Below are 18,867 nucleotides of genomic sequence, written 5' to 3'. Positions count from 1 at the left end.
TTGTTTAAATAGGAAATGTGCTTGTTTTGTTATTATTTTCTTGATGAATCATTTGTTTTCCTTCACAGAATGGGTTCAGATGGCTCCAACGTTGTTTTCTAAGTTTATTCCAAACATTCTGCCCCCAACTGTGGAATCTGAACTTTCTGAATATGCTGCTCAAGATCAGAAGCTTCAAAGAGAACTCATACAAAATGGTTTTACCAGGCAAGTTGCCTTTTTCTTTAGTGACAATTTCCCATTTCCCTAGGCTTCTAGCCTGGCCAGCGAAGCCAGGCATCTTGGACAGAGAAGTCATTGTCTGAGAGCTGGGGCTTTGTCTGTAGAGATTTTCAGCTCAGTGCAGAGCTGATATAAGCTGCTCATTTTTGTATGCATTTTGAAGAATGAATAGTAGATGGGACAAGGCCCTTCCACCTTGGAGTTTTTCACATTAATGCTGAGCACAACAAAAAATATTATTGAAACACTATAATCAGTTACTATGCATTTTTATCACTATAAACTGTCTTTCATGTTTTCTCTAAATCTAATGTTCTTTAAAAAGGGTATCTCTTTATAATGTCTAGAAAATTCCCTTTCTTTTTGTATATAAGTTTATTTTTCTAAAATTTTTGCAATTTTATATTATGGCCATACCCCAGAGAAATCTTGGAAAGTATAGTTTGTTTGTTTGTTTGCATGCTTCTTTCTTTCTTTCAATAATTGAATTACTATAAAAGTCACGAAGTTGTTCCAGGACACACTAGTAACGTTACATCTTATTCTCATGCCAAGATCTAATTTATAAGCTTTGAAGTAAAGTTGAAAAATATTTAAAGGTTTTCATTTCTAGTGGAGTGCTATATAATTATGCTTAAGTCAATTACAGAATAAGCCAGAAGCACTTTTTTCTTTGGCTAAAATGTTCTAATGACATTTTTATTGTTTTTATTAAGTGCTGCCCATTGATATATATATGTGTTTATAAAATCACCTAACAGGATACACACACACACACACACACACACACACACACATATATTGCATAGAGAAAATTGTATTTTATTGTAGAGATAATGTAACAACAGGGGATGGGAAAAGGAGCACCCCTAGCCACGTCCCCCGTCCTAAGCAGGGGTCTGAGATGAAGCCAGGCCTGATGAGAGCTTGGGAGACCCTAACAGGGCTTCTTGTGGCATTGGGGTCAGGACAGGCAGGCCCAGGAGTAGGACTTTGTTCTGTTAGTACCAGGAACTTCTCAAAGCTAGAACTGGATAAAGGATATAGTGTGATATATGTGCTGCCATCTGAATAGTCTGAGGGGTTTGGTAGCAGAAGGCTTCCTGAAGCTGGTCACTTGAATGTGACTTTAATGCCATTTCACACCCCCAACCCTAAGCCCTGTAAACATGAGAGCAGGCTTGTGCCCTCCAAGCCCTTCAGAACAGAATGAGGGTCTGAGATGTATGTCTGGGCTTCAGGTGGCCCAGAAGCTGCCCAGATTTCTCTTGCATGAAGAGCTGGTCTTTTGTGCCCCTGCAGGCCACCAATTTATGTTTTTATATATTTTATGTTTAGCTGTCTCACCTGTCTTCTGGTATCTGAATACTTAGTGGTAGGGAAACTTGTGAAAAAGACAGGGGTAAACAGTATGTGGTTTTTTTTTTCCTCTTCCTTGAGGGGCTGTTGGCCACCAGCCCACAAAGGCAGGAGTTGGAGAAGGTGAGATGCAGAGCTCAGGAAGCCTCGAGCATGAAGAAACCACTTCAGAGAGATAGCATGAAGGAACCACTTCAGAGAGATAGTTCAAATTTAATCGAGGAGAACAAAGGGTTAAGGTTAGGGAGGCTCTCAGGATGGATGTATATAAGTGGTTAGAACTAGGCACTTCAAGGATGCTTGATTTGCGTTAAACAGCACTATCATAGGAACAGGAATGCAGTGCCTAATTATTTTATTGACACAGGGAAGGGAGAGCTATCAGGGAACTGTGTCAAAGGCCATATATCAGATGTTGTTAAGGGCATCTATGCCTAATGACACTCTCCAGATAAGGTCAGGCAGAGAGTAGAAGGCCCTGCTGGGGAGAGGGATATCCTCCACCAAGCTCAGAATGGCTATCTGGACTGGGAGATCTACAACCTCAAACAGCAGGGTCCTTTTAACACATTCCTCTAAAAATTTCTGAATTTCAGAAAAACAAACAACCCCCCCTCCAAAAAAAAACAAACCCAGACAACCAAACCAAAACAACAACAACAAAACAGCCTTTCCCAGGGTTGCTTATTCTGTTTCACGTTAAAAATGAAAGGGAGTTTGGTGGTTGCTGCTGTTTGTTGTTCTTTGTCAGATGTAGTGCCATCTGCCATCATAAGGTAGTGGTAAAGAGGCACTGAGGAGTCTACTGGCCATTTACCTCCCTCCCCAGGAGCTTGTCTCAGAAGTATCAGTGCAGAGGAATGGTGCTTAGAATGTGATTAGATGGCTTTCTTCAATCTTTGAGATTCAGGAAGTATGTATCTCCCAATATTAGAGTATTTTGTTCATAGAGTGATACCTTTAATGCCATATTCTTTGACAGTTTCATTGATGCCTGTAATACATCTTGATCGTATCCATCTCCCCATTATCTGCCATATTCCTCACTGTTCCCTCCCAACTTCATGTCTTCCTTGTTTTTCTTCTTTTGTTTGTTTTTTAATAACCCAGAGTCCAATTAGTGTTATCTGTGTGTATGTGGGTGTAGGGTTACCTTCTGGGGTATGGACAACCTGCCAGAAGCCACCTCCAAAGATAAGTGACTTCATCTCCCCTAGCATCCACCACCTGCCCATAGCATCCATTACCTGATCACAGCTCCTCAGCTAGAGATTGAGCCCTAGGAGTTTCTCCTTCCCAGATCATCTTTAAATAATGTAAGAATAAACTTCTGCTTTTCTTATTGCTTACCCCAACCCATTAAGTAACCATCATTATTTTGTTTGTGTGTGTGTGTGATTCTTTTCTAGTGTTCTTATAGTTGAAGTTTCCCCTTACTTTTATTTTCCCCTGCCCCAGAATTCCACAGTGTGTCTCTATTACACTATTAGACAATGTACTAACTTAATTAGTTACTTAACTAGGCCCCAGTAGTTGTTTGATGATACAGACAGAACTGCAACAGAATACCAGAAACATGTCTTACTTTGTGCTTTTGTTGCATGTGTGTCTCAGAAGTTACCTGGCTGGGTCAAGGATAGATAAAATTGGAAATGTAATTAATACTGCCATTTTGCATATGCTCTTCATGGCCACATGTATTCTGTGTGTTTTCAAAAAGTGTAAAATCTTCTCAGAGTAAGTGTAGTTGCGTTTCTCACATGAATAAAGCTGAGCATATATTTGCATTTGTTTTCTGCAAAGTGCTTGTTTGTCGTTATTCTATTAGTTTTTTCCTATTATTTTTCAGAGCTCTTTATATAGTGAAGAATTTGGCTCTTAGTTAAAGATGCATTCTTCAATTGGTCTTTGGCTTTGTTTTCTGTCATGAGAAATTGATTTTATATTTTTTGTAACTATATTAGATTAAGGTATTTGACTTCTGTAGTTTGAATTGTAATTAAGTTTTGCCTTAGATTCTTTTAGTTTTATTTCACTGTTAAAAAGGTGGTGTACAGCTGAGCACAGTGGCGCATGCTTGTAATCCCAGCACCTGGGGAGGCAGAAACAGGTGGATCTCTGTGAGTTTGAGGCCAGTCTAGTCTACAAAGCAAGTCCAGGACAGCCAAGCCAACACAGAAAGCCTGTTTCAAAAACAATAAAACAAACAAACAAAAGATTTATTTTAAATTATGTAGGTAAATTGGACACCGTTAGTACTAGAGTTACAAGTTGTGTTGTAAGCCACTGTTTGGGTGCTGGGAACTGAACCCAGGGCCTCAGGGAGAGCCAAGTGCTCTTGACCACTGAACCATCTCTTAGATACTTAACAAATAAATGCACGATAATATGGATTTTAATTTTAGGTATACTTTTACTACTTCCCCCCTTTAAAAAGTTGCCTTTTGAAAAATTGCACTTGTGCCTGTCACTGAAGCCTTGACCTTCATCCAGAGGTGTCTTCTACTCCTGTCTTAAGGATTAGAACAAATGAACAGGGTGTAGAGCTTCTGAGTATGTGGCTCTCTGTCAGACTTGAGTTGGAATCAGAGGAGTAGCTGACTCTGGATGCACTATCAAACTGTTGTTTGTTGTTGTGTGTTGTTTTCTTTGTTTTGTTGTTTTTTTGCTTTGAAAGGACCACTGTAGTATTGTGGTACCAAGGCCTAGGAGACCATGGAATTACCTTGAACTTTCAGTGTGAATTAGAATTTTTATTACCCATGGTGGGATTTTTTTTTTTTAAAACTGTTTTAAAGAATTGGTAGTATTCCAAGAAAAATTAAAATTAATATATCTATATCACAAGCTTAATCAATCCGCTTTTATAGTTAACACATTTACTGTGAGGATTAAACTATGCCTTATAAATGATTCTTACAGGTACTTTAGAACAGAATAGGCCCTGACATAGCTGACATCCTAGGAAGGCCATTTTTAGGCTTACATAACCACCTATCAGAAAGGACTGCCATGCTCAGCCTCTGTAGATAGCCTCTCTCTGCTTGTGTCATGGACCTTCCATGTAATGCCCTGTCATACTAATATTCTCTTTATTCATTGTCTAGCTAGGATTATTTTAGAGAGAAATAATGTTCACTGATAGAAAACACTAGAAAGGGTAGAAAAACTCAAAATATACGGGCTATCAAATAACCCTTTTACTACTTTTACTATTTGGGCTTTAGCAGTTACTTGTGAGTTTTGTTTTACCAAATTTGTGGTTCTTGATTGGTGTTTCAAGCTTTAAATTTTTCCTCAAATTTTTTGAAATGTCTTTACATAATATGCAAATATCTTCAGATACATCTTCCTCTTCAGTGGATCTTTAGATGCATGGAAGTATAGGGAGGACTTATTTCAAAGCTAGAATAGGAATATGTAAGCTAAAAGGGACATAACCTTTCTCTCTTGTGAGTAATTAAATTGGTTGGAGTGGGTGAATAGGTTGGTGTTCTGCTGCCAGAAATTACTTTGTGGACATTAAGCTTTTTGGAAAACAGAAAACACAGGCCCTGAGCTGGAGCATAACATTCAGGCCAGCCTAGAGTCCTGCCAGACACATCGCAAAGAAAGTGTTCTATCTGAGAAGAGGCGACTCTAGTTTCTGGAATACAGTAGAACCTTGTAAAGATGCCACTGGCTTTTTTTTTTTTTCTTTTTTTTTTTTAATTTTTAAGAGAAAAAAATTCTGAGAAGGTGGTCCCAGAATTTGGCCTTTTTCATTTCATAACAGAAGACAGTGTGGAGCTGGCAGACTTCACAAGTCAGGTATTGTCTTTGGCATCTGTCACTCTTCCTGTCTACTGTTTTCAAAGAGTGAACTTGGAATATCTAGAAAAAATTTCAAAATCCTGCAATATTTAAAAATGAGCATTGACTTAGTAACCAATTGGGATGTTCAGGTCAGTATTTTAGTAATTATCTGAGATTATGAGTTATTGACCAGTTTGTTAATTTAGCAGATAGATTTTCAATGTCTCCTATGTGGGGGTAGACAAGACAGAGTCCTCACTTTTGTGGTATTTATGCTCTACTGTTGGCAAACAAATAATAAACTTGTAAAACACATACACTTTCAAGTAAGAAAAATAAGTATTTGAAGAAAATTAGACTTGGTATGAAGTAGCCAAATGAAGTAGACTTGGTTATCAGGGACGTGGTATTGGCGTCCAAGAAGATAATTGTGCTGAGGTGAGGAGGCAGCTGTGTGACTGCCGTGGGAAGAGAGTGGCAAACAGAAAAAGATCACCAGCCCCACAGTGAGTGAAGATTGTGAGGGCTCGAAAATGAGATGGAAGAGACAGGCCAGAGCCTTGACACTGGGCTGAGAAATGAATTGGAATTGATTTTGAACTATAATGGAAGGCTATAAAGAGTTTTAATCAGAGGTGTGAACTATCTTATTTATACCTTTGTATATACTCACTCTTGCTCTTATCAAGAATAATAACAAGCCTGAAGAAGGTTTGGGGATGGAGCTGAATGGACACTGTTGTAGATGTAGTAAATTTTCATTGTGTTTTTAATGATGAGGGTGCTGGACCTTCAGATCTCAGGCAGATAGAAGTCAGAGCTGCCTATAGATCTGGAAGCCACAGAGCTGGTGTGGTCTACAGCTTGAGGGAGGAATGTGTTTGGAGAAGGAAAGGTGGCCTGTTAACAGTGTTAAGCAAAGCCAGCAAAGGGTACCAGCAGGGTGAGAGGAAAGCCAGAAGGAGCTAAGAAAAAGTGTTTCTGGAAGGATGGGATGAGCTACACTCTTGGCTGAGAGACAAGCAACTGGTTACAGGGTGCCATTATTACTCATATTACTCATTGCTTACGCATTAGAGTCAGTGTTAGCATCTGAGAAGCCAGAAAGCCAGAGGTGTGGTTCATAAGAGATTCCTATCACAGCCACTCTTAACTGCATTGAACTTCCTCTAGGCTTGTGAGGCAAGGCTGGGTCCTGTATCTGAAGATTTTTGTTCTCCACCCACAAGGTTCTTCAGGCACCAAAGGCTTTGAGAGTCTCAAAGTCTCAGTTTGGGGCGTGAGGGGAAGGTTTTTAACTTGCTTCTGTTTGATATTTAAAGGTTTGCTAGTACATGCAGGTTACTGGAGGTGCTGTAAGCAGAATCCAGGGTTGTCTTCAAAAACATGTTTTAGTTTGCATCTGTTTCTAGTACTCAGTGTAAATCATCTTTATAGATGACCCTTCACTTAAAAATTTTGTATATGTAACAGAATATATACACCCTTGAGCTAAGAGTCCTCGGAACAAATGACCCAGCTGCTGTCCAGTGTCTGTTTTAACAGGATATTGGGTTAGAACCTGAAGCACTTGCTGTTTGTAGACTATCACATTCGTTGGTTTATGTCTGCTGGTTTTATGTGTAAAGAAACCAATTAGTTTTGTTGACAGCTTCTTCTTTCTTTATTCCTAGAGGCGACCAGTCCCGAAAGAGAGCTGGGGACGAGTTGGCTTATAGTGAGTGACAATGGTTTTACTATTTTGATGGCTTTGTGATGGGTTTTGATGGGTCAACTTCCAGGGATGAGACTGGAGGCCGTGGGGTGGTAGTGTAGATGGCATAGCATGGCATGTGTAATTGGGGTCATCTGACCTTGGGCTCAGGCCAGTGCTGACTGACCACCAAGGTATTCTTTATTGTATTCAGGGGTAGAATAGTGCCCCAAGATAAGTTCCTGGTGGTATGGGCTTGTTTTCACTTCTCTCAGAACTGTAAAATAAACATACCAGGGGATAGGTATTGGAGAGAAATAGCCTTGCATGAGCAGAGTGCTCTCTGTCTCTCCTGGTTTTTCTTCTGACTTTTTTCTTTTTCTTTTTCTTTTTTTTTTTTCAGACAGTCCATCTACTTGTGCGAGTTCCAGGGGGTATAGATAGTAACTGTTTGAGCACCTTTTCTCCTGGAGAGGAGGCCCTGGAGCTGCAGAAACTGTTCCAGGCACCACGGGGCCTGCACCACTCAGGGGCTCTGTCAGGCTGTTCTCAGAGAGAGAGGATGCTGCACTTCTTTCTTTGATTTTTCAGTTTTTAAAACAAGAACTAACAAAAACAATTGCTGCTAGACTTGGGGGTGATTTTGAAATGGGACAATCTTTTAATGAATTATCTACAGAGCAAGTGTCTTGGAGAGTGGCCATTGCTAAGTATAGCCCAACGTTCGAATCAGCTTCCTCCAAAGATGCAAGAAGGAAAGAATCTTTTTTTTTTTTTAAGCTCTTGTCTTGTTCATTTGTGGACTTGGCGCATGGTGTCTCATGTCAAGGTATCTTTGCTTTAAAGCCAAGCAAATGTTTCAATACAGTGTTTTCATCCATGCTTCAAACCTTTTTAAAATTCAGAATGGTCTCTGTTTAGCATTAGACTTGTAAAGGAAAATGTTAACAATTGTGTTCACTGTAACTTTCCCCATTATTTCACAGTCTCAACTCTGTGCCTTGAGCTTTGTGTACTTTGCTTCCGTGTGACCATGTCATCAAACTCACAATGCTTTCTGGAGATGTTGCTATCCCAAACCAGCCCACCATGGCCCCTGTTGTATAGCTTTGTGTTTGTAGCAGGGCCAGATTGAAAAAAATGGCAGCACTCGAGGCTGGCCAGAATTCACCCTACTGTCCCAGTTCTCATGGGGGTCAATTCTTGGTTTCCTTTCTGCTATCACCTCACCTGATTAGTGTGGGTGGAACCTTGGTTTAGGGCTGTGATTCCTGTAGAGACTGCAATAGTGGTAGCTACTCCTTGGGTCCTTCTAGAGACTAGTAGTTACTAAAGCCACATGTGGTGAGTAGTTCTTGGTCCATCTCATTTTAACGGGTACATTTAGTACTTGTAAAAGGTCAGCTCTGCCCTGCGTCTTGGAAACATCATGTTTGATATTTGAGTGCAGCAGGGAGTTTGCACTGGTGATTGAAGGCTCTCTTTAGCTGTATTTTCTATTTCACTACACCAGCAGTACTCTTTAGTTCGTCACAAAAGTCAGAAGCTTATTCTAGTTGTTTTTCAGTGGTAAACAAAAATAGACATGCAAGGGAAAAATATTTTCTCAATTTTGCTTGACTGTGAAGTGAGCATTGGCTTTGTGCCACTAGGCGCCATCTGACAGCGATGCTGACCCTTGAGAGACTGCCCCCCAGGACACTACTGTGGACTCTGTTGGCAGAAGAGCTAGAAAAGGGGCACTGGGGACAAGATCTTCACCCAGTAGCAGCCCTGTATTTGCAAACAATGGTCTAGGGAAGGAATAGCTAGGAGCTGACAGCTTGGCTCTGTCGGTACTTCTCGGTACTTCTCGGCAGGCTTTAGTTGGCTTTGTTTCATTTGAGCTGTAGTGAAGAACTCTGAGGAGGGACAGGCTGGCTCTTATGGCCCACAGTCTTTTCTGCTCTAATGTCAAGGGAACTTTTCATTTTATCAAGAAACCCAAAAGGTTACTTTTCTGATGGAATACTTGCCACAAAGTTGTCAGTATCATTTAAAACTGGTTTCTTTTACATGGCTTTAATACTTTTGACAGTAGTAAAGTTGGAACATTTTTTGAGACATAGCAGGTAAGTGTCTTAATTATACCCTCCTCTCCCCTGGGAGAAAGTAATTTCTTTTTCCCACGGAACTTTCTCTATACAATTATTCTGTTATATAAATTGGCATTAGTGTGGGTGCTTTTGTGTTATTAAATTAATGGAGAAATAGTCATACTCATTTTGTTTTAGCACAAAGTATGTAGAGAAAAGCCTGTGACATTCTCTGAGTCAGCTGGGCACCACTGTGCTGGTACTGAAAGGCATGGGGAAGATGTATGCACTCTTAATGTATAAAACTTACTTGGGTGAAATTGGGCTTGCTTATTAATTAAAATCTTGACAGAATTCTTAGCCCCCAGTTATGAGGAAATAAAATCTGTTCTTTCCCATCTTGTATTTCCAGAAAATATTTTCTTTTGTGTTCTGGCCAGTATAATGTGCAGTTTTTCTACCCCTGCTGAGGAGTGCTTTCTCAATCAGACTCTTAAAGACCAAATCATGTAGATCAGTTAGCCAATCAGTGTAATGCAGTTGATTTGGCTAAACTGGCTAGTGTGTCATTTGCCTAAAAGTAGGCCTAAAGAAAGCCAGGACAGTCATCTTGAAATAATGGTGTGTCAAAGTTACCATGATTGTGTTAGGAGATAGTACGCATTTTAAAGGTTGACCTTGCACTTCAGTGACCATGTCATCTGGTGACCTCTGGGTTCATACCTGCACCCTGACCTGACAGGAATTATTTTCTTGGGGGCAGAAAGTAAAATATGGTGGTATGCCTGTTACCTAACAGGTCCTAGGAAGGGTTAGTAAGAAGAAACACACCTGGAAATACAAATTGTGCATTGTTAAATTTTCTGGAGAAGTCTTTTTTCTGGTTCCCATTACAAACCACTTACTCTCCCTTTGGTGAGGATGAAGTTGGTTTGTGTGTAGGTGAGACTGCAGAGGAATGGATGCCCCTGGTCACGACACTGTATACATGTCTCTAGTGCTGAGACCTGTCTAGCTGCTGCCCCCTTGTATGCTTTCTGTCAGGTCCTGTGAATGATTTCTCAGGAACAGTTCACACACTCCTCACCTCAATGTACTCTGTATAGACCAAACAGCATCAAAGGTTGTCAGCATACGAGCTTTCAAACCTACTAGCAAAGGCCATGGTGAGCTTGCAAACAGCTGTAGGTAATGGGAAGAGGTGCACATAATGTTCAAATGACCTTCAGACTCTTTCAGTAGTTAGAGTACAAACCTTCCAGATTATGTCTTATTGAGGCTGTGGGCAGCTGCTGCTTCTTCCTCTTCTCTTCTCTCTGTTGTCCCTCTCACAGTAGTTGTTTCCCTGGTTAATATGCAAGAGGAATTGCCCTTGAACTAAAATTTAATTGTTTATTAAGCAGCCATCATTAAACTAAATATTCTATGAATACACACTAATTGGAGATAATAAGAAACAACTAAAAAGCAAAACAAAACCCTGCATTAGCTATCCATCTGTTAAGGTGTTTAGAGTTTTTTGGTGTTTTTTTTAATGGTATGTTTTTTAGCTTTTAGCTTGGTATGTTATGTTTGCTTTTATCCAAGTATAGGTCTCTTAAAGGGATGTTAAAATTCAAGGTTGGAATGTGTCACTGTTAATTGACATCTGAAAGAAGTAGAGAGGACCTTTTCTGTTGTGATAATCGTAACACTTTGTATTGGTTCTTATGTGTTGCTTAAATATTGTGACTACTAAATTCAGTAAGAATGGATGTTCTCTGGTGTGTTTGGTTGAATGTATGGCAATGCTCTTGGTTCTTCTGTGTGTCTTATTTGTCAATGTTACAGCCATGCATTTTTGGAGAAATTATTTAAATGTCAAGTCTCGGGAAACTGTGGCTTAAACAAATGCTTATATAAAGGCAGAAAGCTTTTGCCACCCACCAGCATAGCAGAATGACTGAAGCATTGCTGTCTAGTCTTCCGACAATTTGTCAGAAGGCATGGCAAACCTGGCACTGTCTCTTGCCCCCTACTCATTCACAGAACATGACTGAAGCGCTTCCTGAGCTGGGGTACAAAGCTGCTGGCCTGGGCTCTCTCCTCATAAACATTTGGTGGATTTTGAATCACTCCTCTGTATCAGGTGTATATTCTTATTATACAACATTGTGCTTAATGAAAAATAAATCTTGTACAGATGTCATTAAACTTGTTTTAAGTTTTGTGCAGATGTCCCTGGCCCTGATACCCACTGCTGTAACGTAGGCATTCAGTTCCAGTTACAGGGTGCTCTGCACCATGGTAGCTATAATGCATACATCAGCCTTAACCTCTGTATCAGTGAGGTACTGAGGAAACTACAAAACTGTTTCCATGTGCTGTAGGCATAATAGTGTGTGCATATACATGTACTGTGGGTACATGTAGTTTGTTTTTATACACGTGCTATTCGTATACTATGTAGTGTTTATGTATGAATGTACTGTAGGTGGAGTGTCTGCATGCTGTATGTGATACAGTATGGTGTACACATGTTATGGGTGTATATAGTGTGTATGTACGCATGCACTGTAGATGTATGTATTGTGTGTACATGATGTACTGTAGGTGGAGTGTGTACATGTACTGTTGGCACACATGGTGTATATCTATAGTGTGCTCTAGGCAAGCATAGTGCAAGTTTACACGTTTGCTCTAGGCATGTATGATGTGCATGATTTTTCTGGTGGAGGAACCCAGAATCTTAGAAGTATTTGATAATAAGAACATTTGATTGTTATAGACATGTCCTTTTGGATTAATGTGTGAATTTATACAAAGCCAGTACAAAGACCAAAAAAACATGTTTTTAATAAAATTTAACATCATATAAAAGTGTAAACAAGATGAAAAAAGGAAAATACCCATTGAAAGAAGAAAAAATAGAAAGAACTTGCTGTACCAAAAAGATAACATCACATTTTTCTTTCAGAAGTTTGATTAAATTTAAAACAGTTACAATGGTGTAAACGGGTTAATGGGAAATGAGTAAAAATAAGAATGAAGGCATACATTAACACTCCCTTTTAAGAGTTATTCTGGCCATGAGGAATTATTCATTGAAAACTGTTTGAGAAAATTAAGTTGATTCCTGTCATGCCATTCATCAAAGAAAGCCCAGATGGACTAAATTAAATTTAAAAGCATAGCACAAAAGAAGACAATATGAGTCTCTACCCCCAGGAATGGAGAAGTGTGTTTTAAGACAGCCATGAAACACAAATGTTGTATACATGTTGTCATCTGCCTTTGTGATCTGTGGAGTGTTCAGTATGTGTCTGACGGATGTATATGTGCCTGCATGAGCTTCTATGTATCATGTGTATACAGTGCATCCAGAGGCCAGAAGAGGAAGGACCTCTAATCTAGAACTAGAGCATCAGTTCTCAACCTGTGGGTTTCGACCCTTTTGGGAGTTGAACAACCCCTTCACAGGAGTGGCATATCAGATATTCTGTATATCTGATGTTTACACTGTAACTCATAACAGTAGCAAAATTACGGTTAGAAGTAGGAGTGGAAATTAAGTTTACGGTTGGGGTCAGCACAACATAAAACTATATGAAAGCGTTGCAGCATTAGGAAGGTTGAGAACCACTGAGCTAGAGGTATGAGTTATTTGATGTGTGTTGGCAACCAAACCCATTTCCTTTGCAAAAGCACCACTATGCACTCAATGCTGAGTCATCTATCCTGCCCCAGATTGTTTAAATGTAAACATGTACTCATATACTGGTACACATAAGACAGAAAAAATATTTTAAACCATTATGGGGTAGCATTTGTATCTTTTAAAACTGTTCTCTAGAAAAAATATGGATTTTTTTTTGTTTGTTTTATTGTTTTGTTTTTTTGACACAGGATTTCTCTGTGTAACCCCAGGTTGGCCTCTGCCTGTTTCTACCTCCTGAGTGCTGGGATTAAAAGAATGATCCCCAAAAAATGTTTTTTAAGTGAGAGCCATGCAACTGGAAAACGATTTGGAGCTGGGAAGATCACCCAATAGAGTTAGCTGTGCATGTGTGGAGACCAAAGTTTGAATCCTAGGGACCCATGAAGGCTATCTGTGTGGTACCATTCCTACAGCAAAGTGGGAGGTGCAGACAGGAGAATGCCTGGAAGCTTGGTGTCCAGTTAGCCTGGCATTGCAGTGGTGAGCATTGACCCAAAAATACAAGAACTTAGAGTTCTTCCCTAGTCACTTTGAACTGTTGCATGTGTTCATGGGACACATACACAAAATACTTTATAAATTTTATGTCTTAGGGCTGCTATTGCTATGATTAAACGCCATGTCCAAAAGCAAGCTGGTGTTTGTGTAACAAGTTTCCTCGGAGGTTAAAACTTTCCATCCTTCGGGGAAGCTCTTTAAACAAAAAGGTAAACAACTCAAAATAGCTTTAGGAAGTACCTAAAACTGACCAGATTCCTTAGGTCTCCCTCTGCCAGAATAAACAAAGAATCCCCTCTCAAAGGAAAGAAAGCTTAACCTGTGGCAGCCCAGTCTCCAAGTGGCTGCCCTAGTAAGGGGAATGGGCTGTCTCTCGTATGAACTCTTTGATCACCTCCCTCCAAGGGGGAAGTGGCTTTACCAGGCCACAAAGGAACACAATGCAGCCAATTCTTATGAGACCTGATAGGCTAGGGTCAGATGAAAGGGGAGGAGGACCTCCCCTATCAGTGGACTTGGAGAGAGGCAGAGGATGAGGAGAGGGAAGAGGCTACAGCTGGGATACAAAGTGAATAAATTGTAATAAAACAATAAATAAAAAGGAAAAATGCAAAAATTTATTTAAATTGTTTATGGGAAACAACTTTGTGAATGGAGAAAACATGGCAGAATGAATGTTACATTAACAAGGAAAACAAATGCTATGAAAATAGGAATGTAGCACACTATGAAATCCTAAATCTGATACAATAAAATAAAATTAAGGTTTCTGCTTTTAAAAAAATCTTTTAAGAATTATTACCTATTTACTTTATGGAAATTCCTTCTAGATGGCATGTTATTTACAGTTCTCACCATGGGATAAGACTGGCAGAATCATCAAATATTTGTTTGTTTTTTTTATTTTACTTTTTGTTTTTTTTTTAAGATTTATTTATTATGTACAATGTTCTGTCTGCATGTGTGTACCTGCAGGCCAGTAGAGGGCACCAGATCTCATTATAGATGGTTGTGAGCCACCATGTGGTTGCTGGGAATTGAACTCAGGAGCTCTGGAAGAGCAAACAGTGCGCTTAACCTCTGAGCCATCTCTCCAGCCCCCATATTTGTTCCTTTTAAAATTATTTTTAAGCAGAAAAATGACTTAGAATGTCTTTTAGGTTTGTATTATATACATGCTATAATATATACATATATTAGTTTTATTTATGTGTATGGGTATTTTATCTGCATGTGTTCTTTGAACATGTGTGCCTGATTCCAGTGGAGGCCTGAAGGGGGTGTTGGATTCCCTGGAACTGGAGTTACAGATAGTTGGGAGCCACTGTGAGTATGCTGGGAGTGAAACCCACACCCTCTTGATGAGTAGCAGATGCTCTTAATGCTTGAGCCATTGCTTCAGCCCCAGTTTGGCAGTGTTTTGAGTAGTGCAATGAGATAAAACCAGCAAGTCCCTTTGTTTAATTTTTATCTTGTTTTTAAACTGTTGCCAGCTTGCTCTGTTGAAGATGATAAAGTATATGCATCAAACTAATACACAGACTGATACTCAGGAAGGGAACAGTGTCAGTCCTGGCCAGAAACTCAGAGGCTGTCACTTGTCCCTTGATTACCGTGTTCTACCTAGGAATTACCATGTATTGGTAGGTTTGTTTGTTTGTTTTTGTTTTTTCCCCTTTTAGAAACAATTGTAATTCCTGTTTTCTCCTTGTGCTTCAGTGGATCTTATTCACTGTGCAAAGGGAAGTTTACTACCCCACAGAGGTGCCATGGTTGATAGATAGCTAACTGGTGTGCTCAGGGATGTGAGTGAATGAAAATGAAGATGGCCACTCTTAGGTATGGTTGAGAAGGTTTTTATTGTAGCTATGAGACAGAATTCTGTCAGGTATCTGTAAGAGTCAGTACAGAGAGAAAGTCGATTGAACATGGCTATCACAATAGACTGAGCCATGGGAGAAGAGAGAAAGTCAGAGGGCAAGATGGTACCAGAAGAAAGAAAAACCAAGAGAACACCAAAGGAGCACATGGCGGAAATAGCTAAGTTTTATAGGAATCAGAAGCTGGGGAAAGGTCAGGGACTGGAGAGGTTTAGATGAGAAGGGCTGAGAAGGAGCCAGGACTACTAACAGGTATTTGCAATGCTGAGAGCCGGGTGGCCAGTGCCCACTTTAATATGAGAATAGACACTTTAGCCATTTGTCCTCTAACAGTGGGCTACTTTGCCCGACCAGCTTTGGCATGATGGTTCATCATGATTGTCATCTTGGTTGGGATGAGTGCCTAGGAAGATTAGTAAGTCAAAAGAGTGTGGTGATGGTAGCTCATGTGAGTGGCCCTGAAGGTGCCTTCAGAGTGATTAAATACGGAGTACAGTATCCCTGAATGTGGGCAGCACTGTTGCATAGGCTGGGGTGCAGATGGAAGAAAAAGGAAGAGATTCTGGTGTGCCAACTTCCTCTGTTAGCAGCTCTCCCACAGTGATGGTCTGACACCTGTGAAAACAAAGTCAATTTTCCTGGAGTTGTTTTCTTGGGTATTTGTCCCAGAGATGGATCATCTAACATTCCTGTTAGCTGGGTCTTCATGTTCTCTTGGCTGCTACAGTAGTCAACTGTTAGTAGTCAGTTGTAGAAAATTGGTTATTAATTTTTACTGTTAATCCATGGATTATTACAGCAGGTTTTATTTAACCCTCTATCATCAATAAAAGGCACAGATACCTGTTAAGAGTTTTAATATGCCTTAAACTATGGGGATGGCCAGAAACTAACCTCTGTTTTTTATCTCCCAGTTCCACATCCCATGTCATGCTCTAGTCATTCCTATCTGGGTTACTTCCCATCCATAATCCCATAAATACTTCCACATGCTTCCCATCTAGGCTGCTTCTCTCCACTCACACTTATTCTCAGGGTAAACTCCCAGCCATGTGGTTCTTCTTTGTGCTAACCCATAGCGGTCTCCCTTTCTTCCCCTCTCCTGTCCTCTCTCCTCCCTTTTTCCTTCCATGGTCCTCTGTCCTCCAAGCCCCCGAACCTTAGTTCTTCCTACCTCACTTCTGTCTGCTCAGGTGTAGGCATTTATTGGCCAATCAGGGATAATTTGGAGGCAAGGTTACACAGTATCACTTTAATATACGTGAGTGTTTGGGGGTAGAACAGTAAGAATCTTGGGGGTGGGAGGGTCAATTAATTAAAATACAAAGCACCAGACCATGCTGTAACATCAGTCAGCAGAAGAAGAGGCCTCTGCCTCCAGCATGTCAGTTTAAGAAGAGCAAAAACATCCCAGAGGCTTGGTTCTTGTACCTGTCAATAGGAGAGGTCTGAACACAGGGCAACACAAGAACATACTCAAACTAAAACCAAGGAGAATGGGCCATTTGATCTGATAAGTGAGTCGAGTCACGCCAAGGCATATGAGTGAGTCTGTCATCTGTTTCCCCTTTTGTGTATGGGGGTGCGGTGGGAGGCCTGTGGAGTTGAGAGGACAACTTACACCATGTGTGGTCTTGGGATGGGACAAGTGCCTTTATCTGCTGAGCCATCTGGTCAGCCTGAGTCCAGCTGTTTTATTCTCAGGGTTAACTCATTGCCTTTGATAGTACATTTTTGATTGTCAGTCAGGGAGATGAGAAAGTGGAGTTGACATTAGTTTATCTATTAGTTTAATGCCCTTACATCCAGCCAGGGGAAGCACAAGAGAGGGACATTTTGAGTCACTACTAGCTGCTGATTCTTAGTGGTTAGGCAGATTCCTTGAGCACTTAGCTACCTTTTCTTCAAATTGCTTTTGTGCTTTTCAACACAGATTGCTGGGACAGTCATTCTTCCACAGACTTGGAGTTCCCAGGTTGGAGAAAAGGATGAGAAATCAGACTAGTCCCTGGTGGTAGTGTGAGGAATTGCTTCCAGCCTTCAAGTAAAGCCTGGAGAAGATGAAAGATGCCAGCCTTGTCTGCTGATTCAGGGCAGGGCATCAAAAGCTTGGAAGCAGACATGTAAGGGCTTTCTCCTGAAAGGGGCCAGCTTATCAGGTGCACAGGGCCTAGGACAGAAAAAGTGAGACATACTGTGGGGAAGTTTGGTTGTAACTACATGTCAAGGAATCAGACTGCTAGGCATGCCAGGCCTTGGTCAGCTAGGCAAGCCATTAGAGCAGGTTGGCATCCTGGATGAGCCCTTATGGGCAGGAGACAGAAGAATCTTGTAGAGGGAGTGAGGCAGTGTAAGACCTGGGGTCTCACAGCTCAGGAGTTCAATCGCGCCCTTCCCAGAAACTCCCCCAGACCAAGACTCGTTGCAAAAGCAAGAGGTTTATTTACCATTGTACAATGGGGTCACCCCTGCTGGTCAGCAAAGAGTGGCACCGGGAGACAAAGGCCTTTAGGTTTTTAAAAGAAAAATTGCGGGAAATTTGAAGTTTAGTTTTGGCAATTTAGGATTGGATGAGGAAGCTATAAAGTAAGATAATTGGTTAGTCTTAGGTGCTCAAGCTTGGCCAGTCCTGCCAAGTGTGGATGCAGCTGCACTTTAAGGTGGGGGTGGTTAGCTCATCCTTGAAGATTAGGGCTGCGGGCTCTTGGCTGGAGGTCAAAAGCTACTCAGAAGAAGTCTAGGTTTGTTGCTAAGAAACGCTATCTCAAGGACAAGGGTCTGGTCGTTCTTTTGCTGAGTGAAGGTCATTGCTTGCTTGCCCCTTTTTTTTTAATACCTGTCCTCACAGATAGGGTCACATTCCTTTACTCTCTGGAAAGGTACTAAGAGGCTTTAGCTTAACCTGGACCTAAAACTCAAAACTATAGGCTTTAGAGGACATATAGGTTACAAAGTTAGCCTAACCCTTTCAGCAGTAGTGAAGCTGGGACTTGAACCTGGATCAGAACCTTCGGGAGGCCACACTGCAGTGAATGTATGCCAGCCTTAGACCTGGATATCTTTGAGGCCAGGTAGCTCCTGTGCCTGCAAGTTGTCCCAGTATAGGTCCCTTCACCTCTCTCAACCTTCGGACACTTTAAAACCAGGGACCCAGCGCATCCCCTCTGCCCTGGTTTCTCAGGACCCACTTTCAGCCCGTTGTTCACTCCGCCGCGTGTTCACTACTGGTGACGGCCCTGGCATGGCACTTGTCCGCCGTGTCAGAGAACTTGAAAATATCCCCGTTCCCTAACGTGGCTGTAAAGTGATCTGACCAAGCTGTGACCCAGCAACTAGCCTTAATGGTCATACTGCCCAACACTGGCATAGGGCTTCAAGATACAGCCATGCACCACTGGGTAGAACAGGAGACCTGGAAATACCCACACCCTCTCTTTGTGTCCACAGAGCAGGCTATGTTTCATGGTAGCTTAGCTGTCTTTATGGCAAAGGTGCTCAGGCTGTGAACATATTACAGCCCGATATGTTGTATATCATGTCAACATTGAGGAAGGAAGAGACCAGACCTTCCTCAATAAACAGCGGTGTCCAAATTCTTGATTTATGGGCTATCTCTAGATTGTGGAAGAGCTCCTGGTCTGGTGCTCC

At 41.0% G+C, this 18,867-nt stretch overlaps 1 protein-coding gene across 3 annotated transcripts in view; it reads left to right on the top strand.

Annotated features, from left to right (window-relative positions):
• The window catches only part of Cacul1 (CDK2 associated cullin domain 1), an 88,166-nt gene that overhangs the window by 46,081 nt on the left and 23,218 nt on the right, over positions 1-18,867 (top strand). For 2 of the 3 annotated variants that reach the window (XM_021633291.2, XM_021633290.2), the window contains 3 exons: positions 69-207; positions 7,050-7,093; positions 7,473-9,549. In XM_021633291.2, coding sequence (XP_021488966.1) covers positions 69-207; positions 7,050-7,093; positions 7,473-7,513 — 224 coding nt within the window. In that variant the 3' untranslated portion in view covers positions 7,514-9,549. Of the gene's footprint in view, positions 1-68; positions 208-7,049; positions 7,094-7,472; positions 9,550-18,867 lie in introns of those variants that run through there. The other variant, XM_060391827.1, reaches the window with a different exon arrangement.

The sequence above is a fragment of the Meriones unguiculatus genome, chromosome 1 (assembly GCF_030254825.1).
Source record: "Meriones unguiculatus strain TT.TT164.6M chromosome 1, Bangor_MerUng_6.1, whole genome shotgun sequence".
NCBI classification, from domain to species: Eukaryota; Metazoa; Chordata; class Mammalia; order Rodentia; family Muridae; genus Meriones; species Meriones unguiculatus.
Note: the sequence above shows the minus strand (reverse complement) of the source record. Positions and strands in the feature narration are given on the sequence as shown.